Here is a 26,276-nt window from a genome sequence, read left to right as displayed (position 1 = left end):
TATTTATCACTGTCGTCATCTGTACAGGCAATGGAGAGAGACAGAAACTTCTCAAGGGAGCCTCAGAAGAGTAAGCTAAATTTAAGTGCTGTGGATCATTCCCAGGTTGACTCTCAATAAGGCTTAAGGAAATTAGCATCTCAAGGCTAATGAGAGACTTTGCATACACACTTCTTCTTCTCTCCCCAGCCAACCAAGTCTAACGTGCAGAGTAACAGAACAGGAGGCCAATTTCTTCTCAAAAGGATGAGCAAAATCAGTGTTCCAGAGGGAGCGTGAAGAAAAGGTGTTCTAAGGAGCATTTCTAAAACCTGTATGGTGGCAGGGAAGAACAGATAAAAGCATTGCTCTAGAAAACATAAAAAATGCAAACCAGAGGTGTGCAGCTCACTGAGGAGGGGTAAATAATCTGGTGTGCTTTGCTGCAGCAGAGAGGATGTGATCCCCTCCTGGCCAAGAGACGATGGTGGCAGCCTTGCCTGGTAAGGCTTTGTGAGCAGAGGGGCCTCTGCAGATGCTGCTCACAAGAGGTTCCCCATTCCAGGCTAACCCTGTGTTGTGAAATGTTTTAAAAATCAAGAGTGACAGCTTACCCAGACGGGCTATGCAGAGAATGCTCAGTGGCTCAAGCACTGAACAGATGTGCTGTGGCTTTCTCAGTAAGCTGCGAGCAGTGGAAAAGCCCTGCTCTGCTGCATGCCAAGAGGGAATTACTGCCCAGGAGCTTGTGGTTACAGGGGCACGTGATGGTGTTCGCAAGTTATCAGAGCACAGATCCTGCTCACACTGGATGCTTTTCCACTTTGTCTGTTCACGTGGGCTTTCTAAAGAAACACCTTGTGTGTCAGCAGCACTCGGGACTGGGTATGGTTGAGGATTGGTGGTCAATCCCCACAAAACAGGGAAAGATGACACATCTGCATCACCTTTCACCCTCCAGTTCTGCTGGGCAAGGACTTGGGCTCTTCTCAGGACAGGTGGCATCTTATTTGGGATACACAGAGTCAGTGACACAAACACATCAGACCACTTTCTCTCTGAGCTAGATGGTCTTTAAGGTCCTGTCCAACACAAACCACTCTATGACTCCAGGTTTGATTGAAATTCTGGAGTACAGTGTTGGTTGAAAACCAAAACAATACTTCATGGTCAGCCAAATCAGAAGACAAGAACAGTCTGAGCACAGGATTAAGGACAAGGATTCTCTGCGTGCAAACAAGAAACCTGAAATCTCAAAACCAGACAAAATACTGTTGTCTGCTGTTGACTTAAGTATTTACACTTCTAAAACAAGCAGCAAGGCAGGTGCCAAAAAGTCCCATGAGATGCAGGCTGAGGAAATGGCGTGTAGGTGCTGCTGGGAGAGCACATCTTCACCACAGGGTCTGTGCAGGGAGAGCCACAGCCACTGTGACAAACCTCGGGCTGAGGAAGAGGCGAGCTCCCGATTCCCCTCTGATAAATGAAAGGGGGATTAGAGCTTTACACCCAAGGAGACAAATTGCTGTGTTATCAAAAATGTGCACAACAATCAATCTTTCCTTCAAAGCCCGTTGGTTTGGGTTTCAATCAAGCCTGCTGGGCAATCAGAGAGCTGCAAGAAGCAAACAGGCGTCACTCTTGCTTTAAAGAATGAACACCCTTGGTACCGTGTTAACCCACGGCCTCAGCTTCCCATCAGTTAACTCTAACCTGGGCAAAGAACTAGGAACTCCTTTTTCATGCAGAGCAGGATTTTCCCTCTGAAAACTGCTCAAACTGAGCAATGCCGCATGAAAACACAATGATTTTTCATTGCCTTGGAAGATTGAAATTAATTTTTGCTCTGTTTTTCACTGAAAAATATCAGCTTGTGGGGTGAAAATAGGAAAATAATATGGAAAAGAAAACTGAAAACTTCTTTTTTATGTACTTCCTTTTTGGGTTTTTTAAATTTTTGAAGTAAAATTAAGCCAAAACCATTATATTTGTAGCAACTCTGTGTGTGTACATAAACTTTATGCAACATGCCATTCTTTCCAAAGATAATGCTAATTTCCTTTTTTTTTTTTTTTTACCAGCTTTACTAAAGTGTTGGTGTCACAATTATAGGGTACATGTTTCTTTTTAGGAATTTTTCTACAGGAGTTTCCAGAGTAAAGTAACTACCTGATCATATTAAAAGAAGTAAAAATGGTCTGAATAGCAAGGTCTCCTTCAGGTCCTTGTTCTGCCTCCCACACTTCTCAAAGCAATTAACAATGGCCATAATTTTAAAGTCACTATATGCAAGTGGGTAAAACCACAATTTTTCCATGTCTATTCTTGCAATATCATCCTTCCAAAGTCAGTTCCTCATCATTTTCTCTGTTTCATTCTACATTTTTTCTGAGTTCTCAATATCTTTCAGGTTTCTGCATTGCTCCCTCCTACACCAGATGATTCTAACAGAGTAAACATTCACAGTGTCTCCACTTGTCAAATTACCAGAGGGAAAAAAAAAAGCAAACTTCCTCAAAAAAAATCCAATTAAATATATGCTCCAGCTTGTGCTTTCCACACCTTTATCACACAACTGAGCAGAAAGCCAGTAGGGTACATAGACTGCAGGGTAGAAACCTTCTTCAGTTCTCTGTGAAGGAAAAGAAAATTTTCTCATTCAGAAAATTGAAAAATGTTGGAGTCAGATTAGAAAACACAGCTTCTGTCTCCAGTTTCTGCTCCTCCTTTGAAGGCCCTCCTGAAATGTTACTTTGACTCATCTTACAACATATTAATTCCAATTAAAAATAAAACCACCACAACAACCCCATATATTATCACACTTTCATAAAGAGCAACATTCAAATATCATTAGTCACTGCCCAGAGAAGAGTCCTCTGGCTGACTTTCTAACAAAAACTTCAGGGAGGTGTTTGTTATCTCAGACTATTTATTGCAGCCACACGGGCACTCACTGCTTGGAGACTTTCTCCCGGCGCTGGGGCTGGCACGGGGCACTGACAGCCACCCAACGTCCCCATTCCAAACTTAAAATGCAGTTCAGAAAGCTCCATCTCCTTACAGCTGTGATATGTGGCACGGAGGGGAAATAGACAACAGCCCCTCCTCGCCCTTTCGCCCACTGGCGCAAACGCGCTCTGCCTCCCGGTAATACGCGATAATTAAAACCAATCCTTGCTGCACTTGCTGTGTGCACACTGTGCCACACACGGCGAAGCCTCTAATAAATGAAATTGAGTCTGAAGATGAAAAACATGCCTCACAAAAGCCCCGGAACAGGCTGTGTTAAGGGTGTCATTAGGGGAGAATGCTTTGGGGGAAAAATGGAACTGCCGGTTAGTTCTTCCCGGCTGAAAGGGGTTGTAAATAATTATAATAATCAGTTGCTCTCCTGTTGCTCAGCCCCTGACAGGGGATCTGGCTCTCCTTTGCTGTCCCCTGGAATTTGCTGTTGCTGACCCTTCTGCTGAGTTTCAGAGGCTCTTGGGTGCTCTCCTCTCCTTGCTTCCTGTCCTCCCTCTTTCCCTGGTAAATCCCTTATAGCCCAGCTCTCTGATGCCTCCATACCCTGTAACCTCATGGAAGGACATTTCCTAAACTTCAGTTCAAAAAGGAATAGGAGAAGTTACAGCCAAGATGGTCGGGTGGGAAGAGGGAGCAGAGATCAAGGGGACAACTTTATTTACAGCACTGGCAACTGCATGACTTTGTGGTAAACACAGTCTGGAATTCTGGGCATGAATTGTCCTGCAGGAGATATGGAGGGGCTGGGAGGTTGTAGAAAATAATACAATCAGGTGGTAAGAGCAAAGTGGTCTCCTTCAGTTTGAGTCTCTCTGGTAGGCTCCTGTTAGTGCTTCTCCCCACTCTCCAGACAAGTCAGAGAAACAATTTCCCTGCCAGGCTCAGCAGTCGCCTCAGCACAGAAAATGTCTCCAATTTTGACAGTACAGCTTTTTCCCCCTTTGTGAAAAAGCCACTAAAAATATCAATCAAGCCCTCTTGAGCTAGATGGCTCCCGTGCACTAGGAAGAGGCTCTGAAAGCCTCAGAGATCCACAGTACCTGGTTTGTGCTGCTCACATGGTCTGAGGGAACAAAAAGCACATCAGGAGAGGAGGAAAAGCACATCAGGAGCTTTTGGAGGTGCGCACTAGAGGAGAACAGAGAATTTAAATGCTCTCAAATTGGCTTGGGGACCTTGCCAAGCCTAGGAGCATCCCCAGGAAGACAAGGCAGGAGACAATGACTAGCAATAAACACACATGCTGGCTTTTAAACATCTTCAGATAATCTCCTTCTATGCCTCTGTGCCTCACCAGTCACTCAGACCCCCACTCTTAGGGCTGTAGGGTGCATAGTAACTAAAAGCATATTTAGTACCACTTGTTTAGACATATGCTCCACATGAATAGGCAGAAAAGTGCTGAAGTGTGCTCTCTGGAAGTTTCGTAGAGGTTTTCTGTTTTGTGGAATTTTTTTCGTATGTTCCACACAAAAGAATTAAAATCAAAAGCTGCTACAAAGGTCAAATGCATTTGTGATTCCAGACAGATGATGGAAAAGTAGAAAAAAACCCCCCGACTTCTGCATTTACTGTGATAAAGAAAACAAATAAATTGGATCAAAAAATGACTGGGAGATAGAAAACATAGGTTGAGACAAAAAGTCAGTGTGCAGGATCTCTGTGGGCTAACAGAGGGCTGCACCTGCACTTCTTTGTTACATTTATAAGAACAAGGGAAAGAGAAGGTGAGCAGAGAGGTAAAAACATCTCCCATACACAGTATTTTCCAGGTAAATAAAGTCTAAGGCATGGACTGAATGAGGAGCACTAGAGACACCTACTCCACTAAAAAAAAGAGCAGAGAAATGCAAAATGGAATATTAAGCTGTCAGAAAGTGAAGTAAAGCAGAGAAGGAGAAAATCTCACCTATTCATAACCTTGCCAGCCCTTAAATTTCCTGTAAAAGTTCAGATAAGAGAGATGGATTCTTTTTTTGGTAGGGTTTCTTACTCAACACTTTTATATAATATGAAGCTATGATGAGAGAAAAATGTGTAATACTGATATACAGGAGGGCAAGGATGAAGTAATATGGACAAGGGGATCAAGCTCAGCCAATTTGCAGATGACACCAAGCTGGGTGGGAATGTTGATCTCCTGGAGGGCAGGAAAGGCTTCTCACTCTCTACAACTCCCTGACAGGGGTGCAGCCAGGTCAGGCTCAGTCTTCTCCCAGGGAGCAAGTGATGACAGGACTGGGGGAAACCACCTCAGGTTGTACATGAGGACATTTGGATTGGATATTAGGAAATATTTTCTCATGGGAAGGGTTACCAGGCCAGGGAGGTGGTGGAGTCACCACCCCTGCAGGTGTTTAAAAGATGTGTGGATGTGACACTTGGGGACAGGGTTTATTGGCGGATTTGGCAGTGCTGGGGTAATGATTGGTCTTGATGATCTTAAGAAAGACCACTTTTAATGCTTTCAATAGGGCACCTGCCAGACTGGAAAGTATTGAGAAGTAATGAGAATGACTGGGAAAATTTAGGAAGAGCAGCAATTGAAAAAATGGGCATCTTTTATCCTAGAAAAAAAGGTGACTATCACAGTGAAAAATAGCATGTATTCTGGAAAAAGAGAACAGGGAGCTTTGTGTGCTCCTAGTGACAAGAACATGATAACAATGTTTTTTGCCTTAAGAAAATGGAAGGGGGAAAAGAAAAGAAGAATTTTCAAAACTAAAGATAAAGGAAATATTTTTCACTATATTTCCCATTTGAACTGCTGAGGTTGCTGCTGCAGGCTGCCCCTGTGGACAAAACATTCAAAGGAAGATTTGTTGCCTGTGTAGATAAGGATATCCTGAGTTACAACAGTTATTGTTAATAGAAAATGAGAAAAATATCTATACTTTGAGCTCTACTAATCATTTGCTGGAGCAAATGGGACTGTTCAGTCGCAGAGAGAGATGCTGCTCTAGGTATGCCAAGGCCAGATTGAGCCTGGGAATTCCCATATTTTATCTCACACTCGAGGGAGTTCAGCACTGATGGAAATTATCAGGAGAAAATATATTTTATTTATTCCTTAAAACCAATGCAAGAAGAGTAAGCAGCAATACAAATTATTCTCTGCTCATGGAGCACCTGGGCTGTGTGCTCAGAGGTAAAAGCAGAAGATGCTCTTGCCTTTGCAATGCACTTTATTGCTGACCCTGGAGCATGGACAGGCCTTAATGGGCACATAGAAAGTCCTTTTAAATGCACATCACTGTTCAAGCCAGGTGGTGTTTTAATTCTGTAGTTTATGAACAATTTGAAGGTGCAGGAAAACTGAAAATGTTTAGTCTGAATTTCCCATGGCAGACCTTTCTTCAAGTAGCTCTTTCTATTAGCAATGATGAGAACAAAAGGTGTAAATGAGGTAGGAATCCTCTTGTTTCACAAAATATTTCAAATATTTACAATATAAGAGCATCATCTTTCACCACAAGGCTGAAAAAAATCTTCGTGGATGGTCAGGAAGAGACAGTATTGGATTCAGCATTATCAATTCCTATGTTTTTCTGATCCTTGCACTTCTGATGGGGTTTTATTTTTCTATTTAGCTTAAAAAATTAAAGTACACAGGTACAATGCCCATGTTAATAACGCATCAGAGCGTTAAGTTTTGAGCATTGATGAAGCTATTTATCAATAGACCCACAGTACTTGAACAAAGCCACAATATTTACAGTTAGAGTAATGTCAATAGATTCCATGCTGACAAGCACCATCTGAAAGCCCAGAGAGGTTCCTTGTTTTAATCACTGGTTCATTCACAATCATACATAAAAAAAACACCTATTCCAGTCCCAACTTGATTTATTGCTTCTCTCTTTCCTCTCACCTCCATAATTATTCATCAAACACTCGCTGTCTTCTATTACCACCTCAGACAACGCCTCAAACACTCCAGCTCTCCCCAAGCTGGCCATATTTATTATATGACTTGGACAAAACTCTTTTCTTTACAGTTCCTATACAGATTCAAAGTACCTGTTCATAGAGCTCCATTTCAGTGGTTCTGGAAACAAAAATGATTCCATCAGGTAGAGATAACAATGAGGAACAGAGCTTAGAGAAGATACCCACAGCCTCATCTACATGCAGATGTACATTTCTATATATTTACACATCTATGCCTCAGCATCTGTTCCATACAAGCCTTTGGTCCCTTCTCAAGTGCCCAAGAAGACCATGATTTGGATGTGTATTCCCAAAACTTCACATACTCTATACATCTTCCTAAATACAGAGCCTGAAGCAACCCTAAGTCTTCTGTGTCTAACTGGAGGTGACAAAAAATATTACATTAATCTTGATCTGGATTTCTTCTTTGAAAAGTTGTTTTGTTTTTTCCACCAGATCGCTGTTAATCACACAATTTGACTCCAGGAGAAGAGAAAAATCACTGCCATGAAATGAATGCCAGAAACTACTCGAGAAGAAAAAAATAACAACCCTGAAATACCTCTTTTAAGCTATAAAAATAGTAGCTGATTCCTCCCACTAAAAGGCTCATAAAGGTTGAACATTCATTTATTTTACTTGTTAATCTTTTTTAATGTCAATTGCTTGGACAAGACTATCTAACGGAAATTACAGGGTTGCTCTTTTTTACCTTAAAAGACTCCGATTTTGAGAGGAAAACGTATATAGAACAATTTGAAAACAAGCCTCTTTCAGAGTGTCTTAAACAATGTATTTAGTCTAAAGAAAAAGAAAATGCTGGGCTTTAAGACTATCATTCTATAAGTGACTTTATATAATTTAATTATAGTTTTAAAGCATTTTTTCTTATGCTTTCAGCCCTTACATTAAACCCTGCTCAACAAAAGGACTCAGATTTCTACTTACTGACTAGTCAATAATCCATTTTCATAATGGAATACATAAATGACGTTAAAGATTCTAAAATCACCAGCTACATGAACCAACTACACCCAGTCCATTGGTACTTCTCTAAGTCAGTGACACATCTGACATCTCATAGCTTTTAATCCGTTCTAACTCCCATGTTCATGAAGCTTCACTTCATCAAAAACGTCTTTAATTAAAACACCACAATCCAAGACAGGCTTTTAAGACTGGTATTTGGAGCTGCTTTCCTAGAAATCTTTACAAGTATTGAAATTAGGCTTATGGTTTTTTAGTCAGCTGGTATTTCTAAACTATTAACTCTCCTAATGATAACCAACAGCCTAATGACTTTGATATTGATATATCGATCTCATAATTTTCATAATGCTGTGGATGTAAACTATCATTATTTTCAACCTTTTTTTCCCCATCTATTTCATTTTTTATATACAATCACTGCTGCATATAAAACTCCAGTCTTCCAGGTTTGTTATTATTAATGTCTAAAAATAATCCTCCTTGGGCTTATTGATCACAATCTCTTACCAAATCTAGAACTGCAGGTAGGAAAATAATTACCTATCAGTAGTCACCATTTTCCCAGATGAATGATTGTAATTTTACCACTGGCACTTGACATGAAGAATTTTTTAGCCTGATTTTATCTGATGCTCAGCTGTCTCTCATCCCACAATCCATTCATTCAAAGAGTAGTTGCACAGAGGGAACTGGGAGACCTGATGAGCTACTTCTCCCTTAATCTTCATTTTCCCCCCTCTCTAGGTTTGCAGTGGTAAGCATTACTCATTGGAGACAAAGACAGAATGGAATAATTTTTCTGATAAGCCTTCCTCTTAGAAGTTCCTGTTTAAATTTTGAGTCATTTAAATGGGTAGAAAGAATATAAAAGTTCTCTTGTTCATCCCAAAGAGAGGTGCCCAGCAAAAGGCAGATTTTAGACCTGAATCTCCACTGTGAATTGAGGAAAGACTAAAATTTTGTCTCATCTTACCATGACTGCTGTGCCCAGTAATTAAACTGAGACACCAGAAGCACCTACAGTAACTTAGCAGAAGTTTCTTCCAGAGAGTTAAGCTGTTAATGACAATGCCTGGACACTTCCTTTCTTGATACTCTAATCCGGAATATTTGCTCACACTTTTATATTCTAGGACTTTGTATGTCTAGTGTTTAGTGAACATAAAGAGGAGCCAGTTTGAATTTTCCCACTGGATCTCCATGCTTACAATTTTGCCTCTTTCTTACCAAGTTACCTGGCACTTCCTCCAGCTGCAGAAGCCACTGAAATGATGGCAAGAACAAACAAAATGCTGGGCTGACAGGCAGGAATTCCTTATGGGATTTGGTGTGTGATCATCTCATGGCAGATGGAGGGGGAAACCCAACAATTCTCAAAAACATCAGCAACCTTGCAATGCAGGATTGACAAGATTTATAGAAAAAAAAGACTTTCCTTGAGCACACTGGTAGAACAGGAAAAGACCTGTAGGTCTTGAGTATGGAGTCAAGGGAAGGAGTTCCAGAAATCTAGGGTTGTGGTTGTTATTTCCTCAGGGATAAACCAAAAATCAAGAGCTACCACATAACTGTGGTTAAGCCAGTGATGACACAAAGTTTATAAACTGAGTTTTTTTCCCCCGTATATAAAACCAAAATGAGAGGATCGAGAAGAGAGGTGAGAAAAAAAAATTCCTGCCTGGAGGCTGAAAGCTGATAAGGAAAGATTACAGAACTTTGTCCAGATATGAAGTAAGTTTTGAATAAAAAAGCAGACCTGGAGCTATCCCAAGCCATCCCAGAGACACAACCAAAATGTCCTCTGTAGCAAGTGCCCACAGCACACAATTATCTCAAACTAAAAATGCCTTTGAAAGACTCAAAACCAAGTTTTTATCTTCCTTCACACCTCATGACAAAATCTCTCAACTATTTCCTCTGCAGCACCAAGCAATTCTTCTTTCCATTACCCTTTTAAGGGGTTTCACTGATTTCTGTTTTTCATTCATGCAAAAACAGTTATAAGGCACAGGAGGAGGCTGATGCCATTTCAGAGGTTCCCTGCTATGCTTTAAAATATTAAAATGTTCTTAAAGAATCCAAAGCAAATTTTTGCTTTTCAAGAAGAGCAGAACTATCATATCAGCCCATTTTAATTCTCCATTTTGGTGTTCTGACAAACAGAATTAAGAATTTCTCCAATTTAATTTTCAGTGGTTTGCATTCCTTTATATCTTTACATCCCCCTTTTTCTATAAAGTACTATTATGGATCTCTGACAGTCCTTCAGGTTTCTGTTTTCTGGGTTTTTTAGATTAGTATCCCTGCTCCAAACTAAATGACTCAGCCACATTGGTTTGGAAATCTCCAAAGAGCTCTTGTAATTGTCTGTGCTCCCTTTGAGTGAACTCTACTATCTCAACACGTTGGCCAATTTTCTTCTCTAGTTCTTCTTCAGAACAAACACTGACATGATTCTATTTCTTAATATATTCCTCTTTTTATCTAATTTGGTCTGCCTACACTTTAATCTAACTGTATGTATTGCTTAATTCCCTGCAGTACTTGAAATTCGGACTGTTATTAAATTGTGGTCAGTGCCTCTCCTTTAAACGGTCACTTCATTTCACCATAATACTTATGCAAAATGAAACACAAAGCACTATCCCATCTAGTCACAAAATGAGCCAGTCCTTCCATTTCTGAATCACTTTAGTGCAATAGGGGATGTTAAATGAAAATCCTACTTAATATTTTTCTCTCTTGCCTAATAGCTAAGCCTCCTTTTGAGCATTTTGAGGAAGACTTTCTTTGTACTTATTCAGAGCCCACTACTTTTTTCTCTTATAAAAATACTATTCTTCTAGGTCTTCAGGGGCCTGCTGCATTGCCTCAACACTTTCACAATTTTAAAAATTTCTGTCTATCCAAAGTAAGTGACAACTGTTTGCCATAATGGACCATGTCTTCATTTTCAGATATTATGAAAATACTAATTAATATTATTATAATTACTTCCTAGTAATACAACATGGTCAAAATTTAATTCACTTTAATCCATTATCTCTCCAAGTTGGTTGTCTTTGTAATAGGCAAATGTCTTCTAGTGACAGCAAGTATATTTGCATGACCCTCTTACCCATTACTGGATTTCCTATATGGATTTCTGGGAGTGTCTGCCCTCCTCCCCACAGCAGGACTACATAAATAAACTTGCTCATGGTATGAGCATTTATGAGCTGGAGCAGCTGTACAATTCCCCACATTTAAAGCAATGCTGCAGCTGGCCCTGACATTATCTGTATTTTAACAGACTATCCTGTATCACATTTACCCCATCTCCATTTCCAGAGAGCCAGACTATCTTCACAGCTCCATTTCTTCCTTTCACCTTTATTGCAGGGCTTTATGCTTCCAGCCATCACTGTTTATCCCTCAATGCCTCTGTGAGAGAGGGAAAGCAGCTCCTCACACAGGTCTCAGCTATCTCTGGGTAGAGGAGCCCTGAAGTGCCTTAATCCAGCACAGGTGCAAAAATATCTTTATGAGCTCCTCACTGGAAGCAGGGGTAGCATGGATGGGATGACACTTCAGCAGGTTCCACACCATCCAGCAGAATTCCAAGAGCTCTTTCCCCTTTCAGCTGATAAGGCTCTGATACAGGAGCATGAAGAAGACACACAGCCTGATGGTCAGGGCCAGTTCCAAAAACAGCCCTCACTCAGGCAGAGCTTTGTGACCTGTCCTTCCTTAATGCTGCATGGACCACATCATGCCTTAAAGACACCCATGGTGAGGAAAAGATTTCCTTAAAAATTTATTTATTTGGGGATTTTTCAGAGTAATAAAGACTGAATTGATTTGTTTTACCTTTTTAATTTTTTTTTAAGGCCATTAACTCAAATGTTGAAGTTTTTCTAGAAAATGCAACAGCTATAAATTGTCTTCAGAGAAACAGCATGCAAACCAGACCAACACATGCAAAGTTGAAATTTTCATGTGAATGCTCAATTCTAGAAAACAGAGTTTAAAAATATATAAGACCCCCTAAAACTGTGAAAATCATCATTGAGGCAGTTAGGACTTCATAAAAAAGCAGCAAAACTATTTTCAGCATGAACTGTGAAGGCACCATAGAGATTCAAGAAAGGTACCTCGGGCTTTCAAAACCACATTGACATCATGATGAGCCAGTAGTCACATTTTGCTGATTCACGTACAGATCTTCATCAATATAATTTAAAAGAAAAAAAACACAAACCAAACAAACAAACAAAAAAAACCCCAACAACAACAAAAAAAACCCCAACCCAAAACAAACAAACAAAAATCCCCAAACCTCAAATGACTAGAAACTGGATTACAGGCCAAAGACAAGCTTACCTGGATCATTAAGAAATTCCTCTGAGTTGTTCCACATCCTACCATCCAAGTAAAAGGAGCCATTGGTGAAGTTAAACATGGTGAAATCCCTGACACATTTGTGTCTCAGGTTGCCCATGAAGAGCTGGAGGCCTATGAGGGCAAAGACACTCAAGCAGAAAACGGTCAGGATCATCACATCTGCAAGTTTCTTAACAGACTGGATAAGTGCCCCTACAATGGTCTTCAGCCCTAGGGAGATAAAAGCCGAAAGTTTATAGACTGAGAGACTGAAATGTGTCTGCAAACAGCTGCTTTTCATGATGAAAATCTCCATGGAAAGGGAAATCTGAAGGGCTTTGAGTAAGTGTTTGCAACTGGACGTCAGAAACGAGAGACAAGTGATCACTATGAATGTCTAGTTTGGCCTGCTTTTGGACAAAAGTCCTGGAATTGCACAAACACTGGTTTAAAAATGGAGGGGAAGAACTGGATGGAGGGACAGTGAGATGTGAAACTATCCATGGATAAAAAAAATACGGAATGTTTTACACTTTCATGGAGCTGCAGTAAAGGCGGTAAAGCCTAAATCCCATTGAATTTTGAGAACGTGAATTGCTTTTAAATCTCTCAGGTGATTCTGATAACTTTATCCCTCACATAAACAGATGAAGAGGTATGGAAATGCTGTTTATTCCCTGATTATTTTACATATTTTAATGCCAAATCCAACATGCTGTCCTCATATGAATAATTCCTCTGCCTTCAATTCATTTGCTTAAGACAACAAGAATTTGGGATTAGAAAAAAAGCCAAATACAGGCAATCAAATAAATGCAGTGGAAATTATTTGAGTAAAACAACCTGAGGCTCCAACACTACCTGGGCAAAGTCAATCGTTTTATAGTATGCTGCCAAAGTAGATAAATAATCCCATTGCATAACACCAAAGGCTTGGGTCACACAAATTAGCTTCTCTTTTATTATTTCACCCTGTAACACCAGATTCAGTTTATTCTTCCATAAATATTCAGATAAAAATAATGATACAATTTTCTCAAGTGACAGTTCTTGCTTTTGAAGTGTTCCTGGAGATCAGCACTGTTTGAGCTGATTGAATATTACATGACTCCAACAGAAAACCCCATTCCTTTTTAAAAAAAGACCCTTCTCCTCTAAACTGGTGTGCTGCAGCTGGACATTAATATCAGCTGCGCATTGGTGGCAATTTTGTAATTTCTTTCCTATTTATATTTAATTAATTCTGGCAAGTAGTAATAAATGCTTCTGATAATCTGTGTCACCAGTATGGCAGCAATAAGAAAAATTTAGTTAAATAGAAAAAAAGAAAATGCAAAGAGGAAACAGGAGGAATTCTCCTGGGCAATATTCAGAAGCACATTGATTTGTTCACTGAATATGAACATACACATTAAATCTCAGCTCCTTGGAATTCCACCCCAAGAGTTTGGCAGCCACAAAGGCTGAGCCAGTGCTGTGTAATTGGAAATAATGTGAAAATGTATTTCAGGACTCATAGAAAAGCAAAATTAGCTTTTGGCTTTGCTTAAAAATCCCTGGTTAGATTGAGGGGAAACCAGGGTTTCTCAGATGAGGATGAGCTGCTGGAATGGCCAACAGGTGCAGTAATCCCTAAAATACTCCACTCCGGCACAGGATACTGCTAATCTGTGAATGATATTAACATCTGTAAAATGGCCTGTTTAACCAAAAGGCACCGACCCATCAGGTGTGGGGAGCCCACAGAATTCCCAGAATGTCTGGGTTGGAAGAGACCTTCAAGCTCATCGAGTCCAACCCAGCCCCAACAGCTCAACTCAACCCTGGCACCCAGTGCCACATCCAGGCTTTGTTAAACACACCAGGGATGGGGACTGCACCACCTCCCCAGGCAGCCATGCCAGAACTTTATCACTCTTTCTGTGATTTAAAAAAAAAACAACTTTTTCCTGATTTCCAGTCTATATTTCCCTCAGTGCAGCTTCAGACTGTGTCCTCTGGTTCTGTCAGTTGCTGCTCTCCCCACTAAATTCTTTGCTTGCCTCTCCAAAATTAGTTTGTGGCATGGTAAAGAGGATGAGGTTAGACAGCTCCCTGCTCTGCTCAAAAATAAAGCATAAATTGTTGCAGGACAAACATCAGGCAAAACGCAGAAAAAGGTTTTACAAATGAGGTCAGTTCTACTCAGATACTTAGAAAAAGGCTGACTTTTAATTTTTTTAACCCATCTGTAGGCTTGGCTGTCTGTTTTCATGCCTAAATAAAAATGAAACCTCTTCTGCTAATCCAGCCTTGAGTAAATTTTTTTACCTGAACAGGAAATAATTTTATATATAGCCCAATTCTGAAAGGACTTCTGTGGTGTCACCCTTGCCCAGCATTGTAAGACCTTTAGGACAGCTAGGTCTTACACAAGTAGTGAGGTGTAAATAAACTAGAATTTTAAATTTTTTTAATCTAATATTCTGAAATATTTTCAGTGATTCTTATCATTGTTTGTCCTTTGAATGCACAGATGTTTCTTCACTGAAGTTGGTTAAACTTGGGAAATTCAAATGCAAACTGAGTCTTAAAGAAAAAAAAACCTATAAATTCTTTTACTGTCATACTCGCTATGAAATCCCTGCAGAACATTTATTTGTTTGTAATACAAATACAAACTTGGAGTCTGTATTTGTAGCATCTAAGGGCACTAATTGATCTTACTCATATGGGCAAGGGCAATGGGAGTCCTAATATGAATAAGGATAATATTAGAGAAAAAACCCTACAAAATTCTAGTCACGAATAAAGACATTCTGTTTTCAAAATCAGGCCTCAGTATTGCCAGTTTCAAGGTCATTTCATAAAACATGTTTTTCCCAGATTACTTACTGGAGTTTTAAATAGAATAGCAATTCTATATTCTTCATTTTACAAGTTCATTCCGTGCAGGTATCAAATAATTTCTTTATTGAATGGGTTTTCTGCTTTATTCCCGTTTTGTTTTTTTTCCCCCTCCCCATAGCTTACAAGCTTCTGAACAATTTAAGAAGATGATACTTTAGTAATACAATTTCTGTAATTAAAGACCATTTAAAAATAACTTGTACTCTGCCTCCTGTACCTTTGTTAAAACTTTCCAGGAAAACAATTTGGAGAGTGTTATACTTACAGCTGAACTGTTTTTTCTCACCCTTTAAAACCAAAATTTTCTCAGAAAATTAAGTAGCATCCATCAATTTGGTTGACACAACTAAGTGCCAAGGCTAAGGAAAATATTTAATTCATTGCTCATTTAAACTATCTGTGCCTCTAAAACAGAAGGGCTGAGGGGAATTAAGGACACTCAGGACTTCTTGCAGGTGCTCTGCATCTCTGAATCAATCCCATGTTTTGTAAAAGCAATGCTAGATGTATTCAAATTTAGAGCACAGTTAAATCTTCTGGAGAAATAATCCTTCTTTGAAATAGTGCCAATGAGAGCACTGCAATATAGCTTAATAGAAGATATTATTTATGGGGCATTAAAGGCATTTACTTAATTCTTGCAAGTCAAACATCAAACCAGGCAGCATGCAGGAAAAAACCTGAGGATCTGATCCAAAACTGAGTAACATCTACAGCTGTTAATGACAATGGGTCTATAGATTACTCCCTGTGGAGTAAATCAATAACAGGCTTTTTCTGAATCACTGACTTCTTTCCACACCTCTGGGCCAAATCCTGCTTGCATGACATGAAAAAAACCACGAGATCCAAAATCAGAGGAATGAGGGCTGTGTAGGCAGCCTGACATCCGCAGAGAGCAAGGAGAATTTGGCCCAAATGTTCCTGTTAAGGCAGGTAGAAATTATCACATTCAGAGGTTAATCAAATAATCGTTTTTCAAATGCAAATCAGAAACCATAGAAAATGCAAGCAACACCAAACAATGAGAAATGGCAAGATCCCAAAACACCATCCATTCCTTATGTGAGATGTGAGGAAGTATTAGCATAATTCAGTATGACATCCATACCAGATGTTGGCAATCACCTACAGAACATCAGACACGTTCATGCATAGTCTGGAAACAAGCGGGAAGAAGAAGAAAAGTAAAAAAAAAAAAAAACACAAAAAAAAAAAAAAAAGAGTGAGAATTGCAGCAGGGTTGTCCTTATCGAGCCCATTCCTTTCCCTGAGGATACATCTGTGTCCTGTAAATGTCTGCACGAGTCACAGGCATGTAGGGAGAGAAGGGCTCACTCTTGATGAGTGTATTTTCTCATTACTTACTGAGACATGGGGCAGCAAAGAGTTTAAGAACGTGTTGGCAAACTTGAATTGGTGTCAGCATTCCTGCAGGCTGGCTTAGCGTGGAAAAGTGACTGACAGGCCAGTCTCCAAGAAAAACACAAATATGCCATATGTTCTCACCTCTGGGATAGCTACTTCTTGAGTTAAGTGATTTACCCACCAAAAGGGTGACATTTATCTCCCTGCAGCAGGATTTCAGTGAGACTGAAGCAGTGAACAGGGGTCAGTCTCCTCCACACAGTCTTAATTCTTGTTCTCCAAGCTCTGTTCTGGCTATCACAGAGGCACTGGATAACATTCACAGCACTATTTATAGCCTTTAGTCTCACACTAACTTAAATGGGAGCTGGATCAGGCCCCAAAGTGCCTTGGCCCAATTTTCTATGAGGTCACCTTTCCCTGGTACCCTGTCGTTTTGTGTGAGATGTCCGCGGTGTACGCGCCTGCTCCAGAAAGAGCAGGGGAGCTTCCCTGGATACAGCTGCACACAGGCAGTGCTCAGAATCCTGGGGATGATGATGAGGATGATGATGATGATGATGATGGACTGCTTTTTGTGGTCTTTTGATGAAGAGTGTGTACCTCAGGGTTTATCTCAATTAGTACTTATCAAAAACATTGGTGATTTCCATGAGGATGAAATATGATTCAAGACCCTCTGCTGTTGTTTCTATTGAGCCCACTGGGATTTGGATGCTCTGGTAATGGGATGCTAATGGGAGACAAATGAATGGCTTCAGTGGGTTGTTCTGTTGCTGACCATGGTTCCTATCTGGCTAGAAAAACAAATGAATCCAGTTGCCATGGGAACACGCAAGACGCCAATTAGTAAATCAAATCACTGAGAGTTAAAGGTTTTAAAATGCTCCCATAGAGAAAATGTTACCTATTTCTAAGCACCTGAACCTGTACAAAGCTTGTTTTCCTCTCGATATCATGGGCAACTGGAAAACAGGAAGAAATGGGTGTGTTCAGGGCAGGAAAGGGGAAATGGAGGGGTTCCATGAAGGTCCTCTGGCACTTTAAGGGCTGCCACAGGAGGTAAGGCACTGACCTGATGTCTTACACAGCTCCAGGGGAAAAAAGAGAGATCTGATAAAGCAAGAAACAGGGAAGCTGCATTCAGAGACAGGACCTGCAGGTCTATGCACATTTGGAGCAGGAGATATTGGCAGTCTGGCACCCAAACTGAGCCCCAGCCCTCCAGTGAGAGGGAAGCTGGCTGGTAGATGCCAACGTTTGTGTTGTTGGGTCTGGATCTGAACCATCCACCTGGGACAAATCTTCTAATAACAAAAACAGTGAGTCACTGGAACAGTTCCTGGACTTCTCAGGAAGACCCTGAGACCTCCACCTTTGAAGGGCTGCTCAAAGAAGTCAGGCAATAAATACCAAGCCATGCTTGAGCTGTGCTAAATGCAGCCTTAGGCCAGGGGAATGGACTCTGAATTTAGGAGATCTTTTTCAGCCCTCTGAGCCCATGTCCCCCTAAAGATCCCTGTGCCTGCCTGAGCACTTAGAGCCAGACATTAAAGGTAGGTGAGATTTTTAAAAGCACTAATTGTCAGCTTTACTGACTCCCTCTGGAGTCAATAGAGAAACTCATTGATTCCAAGTGAAGCAGAATGCCTTTGAAAAGCAGCCTCTAAGTGCTTTGCTGGACAGAAGCCTCGCACCACCGAGGACTTGGCCCGTGGCTTTCTGTAAACAATTTCACTGAGCACGACAAGTCCAAGCATGTTTGTGCAAATAGAAGTACCTGATGGAAAAGTGATCAATTTTATTGAGGCAAAGATATTTCCAAAGGAGAACACAACTTGGTGTTTTTCACCCGAGACGTGAAAGAGGAAGCAAAAATAACAAGCACCTTCTCCTCTCTATAACAATTAACCCCAAAATCTCATGAAAGATGTTAATGCTCATCATCTTTTCATTTTTAAGCCTGCTGGGAGAAAATATTTCACCTCAGCATAAGCCTATGTTATCATTAAAAACTCAGACTGATCTCCAGAGAAACCACAGCATCATGTCCAATATATCTTTTACAATATATATGCCTAACTGTAAAATGAAGTGACTCCTCTGAAATTATCTGTTAATATTAAAAAAACCCACCTTGTCTGTTTTTCACTGGCAGCTATGGCAATTTGTAGCTCTCCACATTTGTAATTTAATAGTCAGGACACAGGTAATCTTGATGATAAAATCAAAGGCCAGATATTCTATTAGCATATCTACATGCAGTTATGTCACCAAATAATTCAGGAACTTGTACATAAAAATGCAGTTATCAAAAAAACTAATCAAATATTCAGTCAGAATGAAAAAAGAGAATGTGAGTTATTATGCATTACTTTAATAAATAACACTCCTCTTTTTTTTTTTTTTCTATTAACCAACAAATGGAACAACTCAGTGTTTAATATCACTGAAGGGGTTTGGTGTATTTGAATATTTTGAATCTCAGCACTCAATTTTTTCCCCCACTAAGTCATATCTTATCATTTGATGTAAAACAAGTTTCATCTCCTCCTCTGATATAGGACAGCAGAAAATTGTTACATATATAACTCAGAAAAATTGACAGGCTCTGCTCTGAGGAGGCTCAAGCCTGAGACAAGATGTAAGGTGAAAGGTGTCCCCTGGAGACAGATGTCCCTCCAAGTCAAGTCTTCAAATTGCTATCAGAGGAATCCAGAAAATAAACTCTGCCTTTCTCTCTGAGTAGCCACTGTCATCTCACAGGACCTGTAAAGCTGTGCTCAGCCCTGTTTCCAAATGAAAATAAAAATCCTATCTCAACGGAAACCCTTTTACAACGAACTTAAAAATCCCCAAAAATCTCTGCTAATAAATTGTTCTTTATAATTTAAAGACAAAAATTAAGACAGGTACTGGTTTCGTACATAATGAATCTGTTTAAAATCTGATCACCTCCAATGAAAAGTACCTTGCTTTCCCAGTAATTTCCCTATTTTTCATTACTGTGATATTGGAATGAGGAACCAAACTCTAGACCCAGATATATATTTTTTTCTTAACACTTCCATTCCTGAATTCCCATTTCTAGCTCCATGTGGTAATGAGCTTTAATACATATCCCTGTAAGTTTACTACACACAATTTGTTTAGATTGATACTATAGTGTGTATAATAGAGTGGGTGGAAAAGCCTTTCTAACCTTAAAGATCTGTGAGTGAGAATCTGAGGAGTTCTCTCAATGTTTTGAATATTTTTAACAAGTAATTGCCAACATCTGTTCAGGATTATCACAGATAGGATCTACCATGCATGGTTTTTGCTATCTTCTCTACCTTGTCATGCAGGTTGGAGATGTTAAACACTGAGGCTGAATGAGACCTGTCCATAGATAATGCTCAGCAAGAAAGTTTTGTTACATGGTTAGTCCTCAGTGGACTCAACTCCGCATAAATTACTTAATAATATTTTTGTTTTAATAGTAAGAGATTATATAAAGAGCTTCTTTCACTACCAGATGTGTAGTAAAACTGATTTTTCTTCTTTTTTTCTGAGGGGGGAAGAGGGGAGAAATCATATCCTTGAAAATATGAGAAAACATCAGTTGAGGAAATGCTGAACCTACCAAAATAAACACTGAAATGTTTTCCAATCTCTTCAAGGCCCAAAATTTCAGCAGTGTTTCTATCACATGCAAATGGATAAACACCATGACAAATTAGGCTATCTGTGCCTGCAGTCTTGAAACCTCAGCTCATAGCACAGATTTAGATTCCTCTATCGATGTGCTCTTAAACATGAATATGCATTTTGAGGTCATTAACCTTCCATTTCTGAAAATCGATATCCAAAGGTTTTAAAAGATTGCCATCTTCATAGGGTTCACAGATGAGCACTTTATGTATGTGATTCATGAGCCACTGTTCTTACTGCAGCACTTGTGAGCTCCGCAATTTTGGAGGCACACTCATTCCTTCTGCCCACAAAAACCATTTTGGAAAAAAACACGCAAGAAAAAGTGTATTCTATTGACAGGTCACATTCCCTACATTCCTCCATTTCCTGATCAGTATCTATGGTTAAGTCTTTGGTAATTACAGTGTTTACTACTGGAAATGGCATGTAGGCTTTAACTGCAGCCCGAGTGTTTAACCTGATTTTCACCTGAAATGACTGAGATTGTTTTCAGCGCCCGCAGTACTCTGAACGTTCGTAAGGCTGAGACATTGCCCAGGTCCACAAATTCAGTTATGTATCTGTAACAAGGGAAAGTCACACACAGACAATGACAAAACACCAGCCAAAAAAACAACAATCAAAGGGACAAAGAGAGACAGAGAAAGAATCACTTGTAGCTGAGAGCCAAAACATAAGGATCAGGGCGTCTTACCTGGGATTACTGAAATAGTTTTTAAAGCTCTCAATACCCTGAAAGTCCGAAGAGGTGAAACACTGCCTACATTCACAAATTCTCCTACATACCTGTAGAATTAAGTCACAGTTATTTGGAATTATACAATAGAGTATGAGACTTGTCTGAATGTAGAAAGCATTCATACACAGTGGGAGTGAACGCAGCCAAATGAGAGGTGCATCCACTTTTCAGGCTGTTTCTTTGATGCCATTTGCCCCGGGTTTTTATTAGTGCACATCATTTCAAATGCTACTTGAACTATTAAACTCTTCTATTAGGCATCCGTGCTTTAAAACAACTGGGTGAACTCTGTTATTGTGCTGTTCAGCCATAAATACTTTAAAGATTTTACCATCATGTAGTTGAACAAAAAATAAAATTCTTTACATTATTGGAAATATTAAGAGTTATTTTGCTGCTTCAAATATTTAAGCAATTTTCACATAATAGCTTCTGAAAACTACATATAGGACAACATAGCAAAATAGTTCAAACATTTCGATTGGGTTATTTAGTTTAAGATGCTGTAGTTCTGTGGTAAGCAAATTTTGGTTTCAAGAGATGCTTTAAATTCTATTTTGTTTTATATTTCAATTTCATGCCCTTTGGCTGTGGGAAGATGGAGTCTAAATGAATATAACCACCATCCTACTAAAAACTCTTTATTATTAAAATACCAGTCCCAGCTGTTCCCTGCCTTGCCTCTTTTGGTCATCCTGGAGACTCATCACATCCATGCTAAATGCTCCCAGGAGGGAGCATTCCAGTCATGGAATGAGCTTCATTTAATCAGTGTTGTACAAAATTATTTCCTCCCAGTCAGAATGCAGAAAAACCATAGTCACCACTGCATCTTCAGAACAAAAGAGATCTTGGACCCTTGAATTTTACTTCTAAAATTCTACCAAATTTCATTCAACTGCCCTACTTATTTGGGGCCTTTGTTTCTAAATGTTACAGAAAAAAACTCACCTGGTTATTTTAAAAACCCTGCTTAAGTGGCCTTTGTCCAAAGGCCCCTGGGGAGGACAAAGCAGCCTCTCCATATCTACTAATTCCAGATTATAGCCTGGAAGAACAACATTGCTTCTCTTCATAATCTCACAGGGGAGTCTGGGCAACGATTCACCTGTTCCTTCCCCAGCTTTACCCTGTGCTTCTCTCCCAAATACTTCTTCAGCATGAAAGATGGAGGAAAAAAAAATAATTTGGGGAGAAGCACTAGGATGGAAATACGGCTTTGCTGACCAGAGAGTTGTAAAAACACATTAGAAATATTTGATCAAGCATATGAAGCAGATAATACTGCTGTTTGTAATAGTCAATTAGGATTTATTTAGGTCATTTTTTCAATTAAAATGCTGTTGATCAGTTCTATACCAGGGAGTGAGAAGTAACTGGAATTCCTATCTTGAATTTTCCCATTAGCCATGGGATTGCTTATTGTCTTTAAGATTTTGACAGGGCACTTCCCAACCCAGAGCTACAGCTGCTTCTCCCTCACGTGTCCTAGAAAGAGGAACTCACTAGTCTGGGAGAGAGGGATCTAAACAAGGGCAGTTTCACAATTTCCTTTGAACCCACCCCTGACCCGAGAGAGGGTCACAAGCCATGGCTGACAGCAGAAAAGCCCCAAGGACCTGCAGCACTTCTTATTCTCCAGTGTGCAATTTAAAATGACTCTCTGTGGCCCAACCTATGCTGTTTCTGCCCAAAAGACAAGACAAGAAGCTATTCTGCAACAACTCTAAAGCAAATTATGGCCCTCCCACTGTAACACCTATGAGTGAAATAATCACATTTTCTGTTAGCTCAAAACCCTCGGTCCATCTGAACCTCACGGTCCCTTATCAGGCTCCTCCATTTTGAACTCCCAGCCCATCTTTGTCTGCAGATACAGAAATACCTCTGGCAGCACACAGGCTACAAGCAAAGACAACACCAGAGTTACCTGTGTGATCCATCTTACTTTAAATTACTTGCAAATTGGATTTGTATGAAGGCTAAATCGTATCAGAATAGATTCCATTATCCAAGTCTCTGTACTATCTGCTGCTTGCATACTTGGGAAGGAGGTTTCACTGTACACAGGAATATCATATTGCAGCCACTTTTAACTCTCTCACTGCTGCCATGGGCTCAAGGAAACACTTTTCCATTTCTTTTTTTTATTCTAGAATGCTATTTATTTTCCATTCTTAAAGGCTTAGTATAATATACCTTAAAGTAAGAAACAATAGGAATGGATTCTGGTTCTGAAGAGATAGTTTGGTACTAAGAAAATAGTTTGATATTAAGAAGTTTGATAGTTCACAGCTGTAGGTTCCCATGTTTTAGGGATGTTCTAACTAAGATGTGAAATATCATTTGGAAAGAAAATCAAAAGATAGTTAGGAAAAAAACCACAGAATCCCAAGCCTCTCATAAGAAAAGGATTTAAGGATTTTTCATGATCCTTGGGCTGGAGCACTGAGTAGCCATCGAAGACTAGAAATAGAGAGGGATAAACCCACAATCTGTGGGCACCAAATCCTGGTTTCTACCAACAGAGTAAAAAATTCCCCTGTGGGTTACTGTCCACCTCAAGGACTGTGCAAACCTTCTCATCTTTCCTGCTCCCTACGTCCCAAACATCCAGAGATGATGTAGAGACAATTTAAGGGGTATTCAGGCCGTGTCCCCCACTGACTGTTCAGAACTGAATTTCAGTCTGAGATGCCCAACGTCTGCCCAAGTTGACAAGATGAGGTGGAGCAGATTCATGATCAAAGCTGGAAGCTGTGGCTCCTTTTGTCCTTTGCTCCTTTCTACCTTACTGTCAGAAACCTCCTTCCTTCTAGAAAAGTGAGAACCTGTGCACAGAAGTTCTCCACGTTGTGCTGAATTCTAAGACCTACAAATGAACTCACATCCTAACTCACAAACAGATGGATGATTATATCCTGCTTTTTCCACCTGCCTGATGGACAGGAGACAGGAGAGCAGGATGGTGACTCTGTGGTGTCAACTAAAAGTTGCAGGAGAATGGCACTCAGCAATGCTTGAGGAAAAAGTTTAGCTGCAAAAAATATCCAGTGTGTGCTGACCTCCAAAAGATTCTCTCCATCTGCACTGATTTGTTTTTTTAAAGGCTTATCATAGTGGCCAGATGTCAGTTCAGCCAAATCCATAGGAATGCAGCAACAGATACCAGGACCTGGCCTAGGGCTGGCTTAGATCCAAAGCCTACTGAAATAACCGGGAGTGTTCCTGAGGAAGTTCACTTAGGTTTTACACACCTTCATGCTTCTGCTGCTACGAACGACAGAATTATAAAATATCTCAAGCTATGGGAAGGGATCTATAAGGATCAAGAGTGCAATTCCTGCCCCTCACAGGACTACCTAAAACTAAACAATGACAAAGAGCATCATCCAGAGTCTCCTTGAATACTGATCTTGATCCCTGTGCCCTAATGGAGTTGTGCTTTCAACTTCAGCGTTTTAGCTAACTTTGGTTGAATATTCTTTCCTGATTTTGGTTCCATTCAAATTTCACAGTCCCTGGAGTTCAGCTCAGATGGTGGTGTTAACACACTTGAATCTCAGTTAATGATGTGAATTATGGGAGTTAAAGATGGCAGCAAGAGCTAACCTAAACCCAGAACTGAATACAGGTATCATTAAGCAGAAATAAAAACCAGAGTGATCAGATCAGATCCTTCTGTGTTTAGGAAGTGGAGCCTTTCAGGCACTTCTATGAGCTTTCAGTTCAAGATGGCACTCTTGTGTTCTTTGCACAATTTTATTTTGTGACTATGAAGAAATCTGGATTTCTGTCCTAGCTGGAGTACTGACAGTGTCAGACCTCTGCCTTTGGCTAGAGCTGGGGCTGACCCTAAGTCCCCTGTGAGTGCTGGCTGACTGCTTCTCTACCCCTGTGTATTTTTAGCTGTCTGGATGTTACAAATCCATCACCTTCTTCACAGCAGCAGAACCCCACATGTCCTCAATGAACTCTAACAATCTAGGCAGAAGCATACAGCTGAAGGGGAATATAATGGTGGGGCCAAATTTCTATTTCCAAGATAGATAAGTTTCAGAGTACTACAAATTAATTCTCTATAGTAAAATAATAATTACTTTCCAGGTGAAAAGGGTTTGTGAAAAGAGGGACGTGAAAACAGCCCTGATGATGTGATGGATAGATAGAGTATAAATAGGGATTTAAATACGTGGGTATTCAGTCACACTTACAACACTTTCTATTCAGGGGTCTGGAGCTTCCCAAAACTACATTAGATAGGCAGATATTATTACAGATATTTTACAAACAGCTCTCTCTGTGGAGCAGTGAGAGAGTAAATAATTTCTCTGAAATTGTGTAGTAAATTCAGAGAACAGAACTGAGAATTCCCACTGACTTCTTCCTCTGAAACCACTCAGGATAAAAATCCTCCTTCCTAATACACTTCAGCCTTTTCTCATTTTCAGTAAAATTTGAGTGAAGCAAAAAAACCCCATCCAGACAACCATTTAAAAAGTTCTATTGCATATAACTCTCTTGAAAGATATAAAGGAGCGCTACTTACGCCATAACAATAACACTGAAATCCAGCCAGTTCCATGGATCCCGAAGGAAGGTGAATTCTGTCATGCAAAATCCTCTTGCCAATATTTTTATCAAAGACTCAAAAGTGTAAATGCCAGTGAAAGTGTACCTGGAGAAGAGAGTGGCCAAGGAAGAAAGAGAATTAGCAAGCAGCAGACGGCTGAAACTGCAGGGGCACAACTCTGGGGTTGCTCATGTGAGTCACAGCTGCAGCACTGGGCTGTGCATGAACAGCCTTATGTGTGGACCAAGGAACAGGTAAGGAACAACAAAATACTGGGGACGGTCTCAGAATGAAGATAATTTCCAGCACAGGGTGTCCCTTGATGAATCCTCACTCATTAAGTCAAGCATGGACACCACGCTACAAAGCTGGGCAATGTCACTTCTGAACCTCTGCCATCTCCAGTGGACCAAGAGTGGATTAGGGAATCATGGAATGGTTTGGGTGGGAAGAGATATTAAAAATCATCTCCTTCCAACCCCCTTGCCATGAGCAGGAAACCTTCCACTAGACCAGGCTGATCAGAGACCCATCCAATCTGCTCTTGAGCACTCCCAGGGATGGGAAGTCCACAAGCTCTCTGGGCAACATTATGCCACACTCCTTGCTTTTCCAATTGGAAGGAGAGTGGTTGTTTCATTCATACCTCTCATCTCTTCCTGCTCAAGATATTTTGGAGATTAAAAAAATGTCACCATGTGTTTTTATCAGCTAGAAAGG

General features: G+C 40.2%; 1 protein-coding gene across 8 annotated transcripts in view; it reads right to left on the bottom strand.

Moving 5' to 3' along the window:
• Positions 1-26,276, bottom strand: part of LOC135304434 (sodium channel protein type 5 subunit alpha-like) — a 208,867-nt gene that overhangs the window by 132,353 nt on the left and 50,238 nt on the right. For 3 of the 8 annotated variants that reach the window (XM_064426839.1, XM_064426923.1, XM_064426993.1), the window contains exons 5-7: positions 25,533-25,661; positions 20,713-20,804; positions 12,292-12,522 (exon numbers count right to left, since the gene is read on the bottom strand). In XM_064426839.1, the coding sequence (XP_064282909.1) occupies positions 12,292-12,522; positions 20,713-20,804; positions 25,533-25,661 (452 nt within the window). Of the gene's footprint in view, positions 1-11,242; positions 11,375-12,291; positions 12,523-15,445; positions 16,230-18,684; positions 18,745-20,712; positions 20,805-20,938; positions 21,031-25,532; positions 25,662-26,276 lie in introns of those variants that run through there. The other 5 variants (XM_064427175.1, XM_064427086.1, XM_064427335.1 and 2 more) reach the window with 5 other exon arrangements.

This window comes from Passer domesticus, chromosome 1, assembly GCF_036417665.1.
Source record: "Passer domesticus isolate bPasDom1 chromosome 1, bPasDom1.hap1, whole genome shotgun sequence".
NCBI lineage: Eukaryota > Metazoa > Chordata > Aves > Passeriformes > Passeridae > Passer > Passer domesticus.
This window is presented reverse-complemented; position numbering and strand designations above follow the sequence as displayed.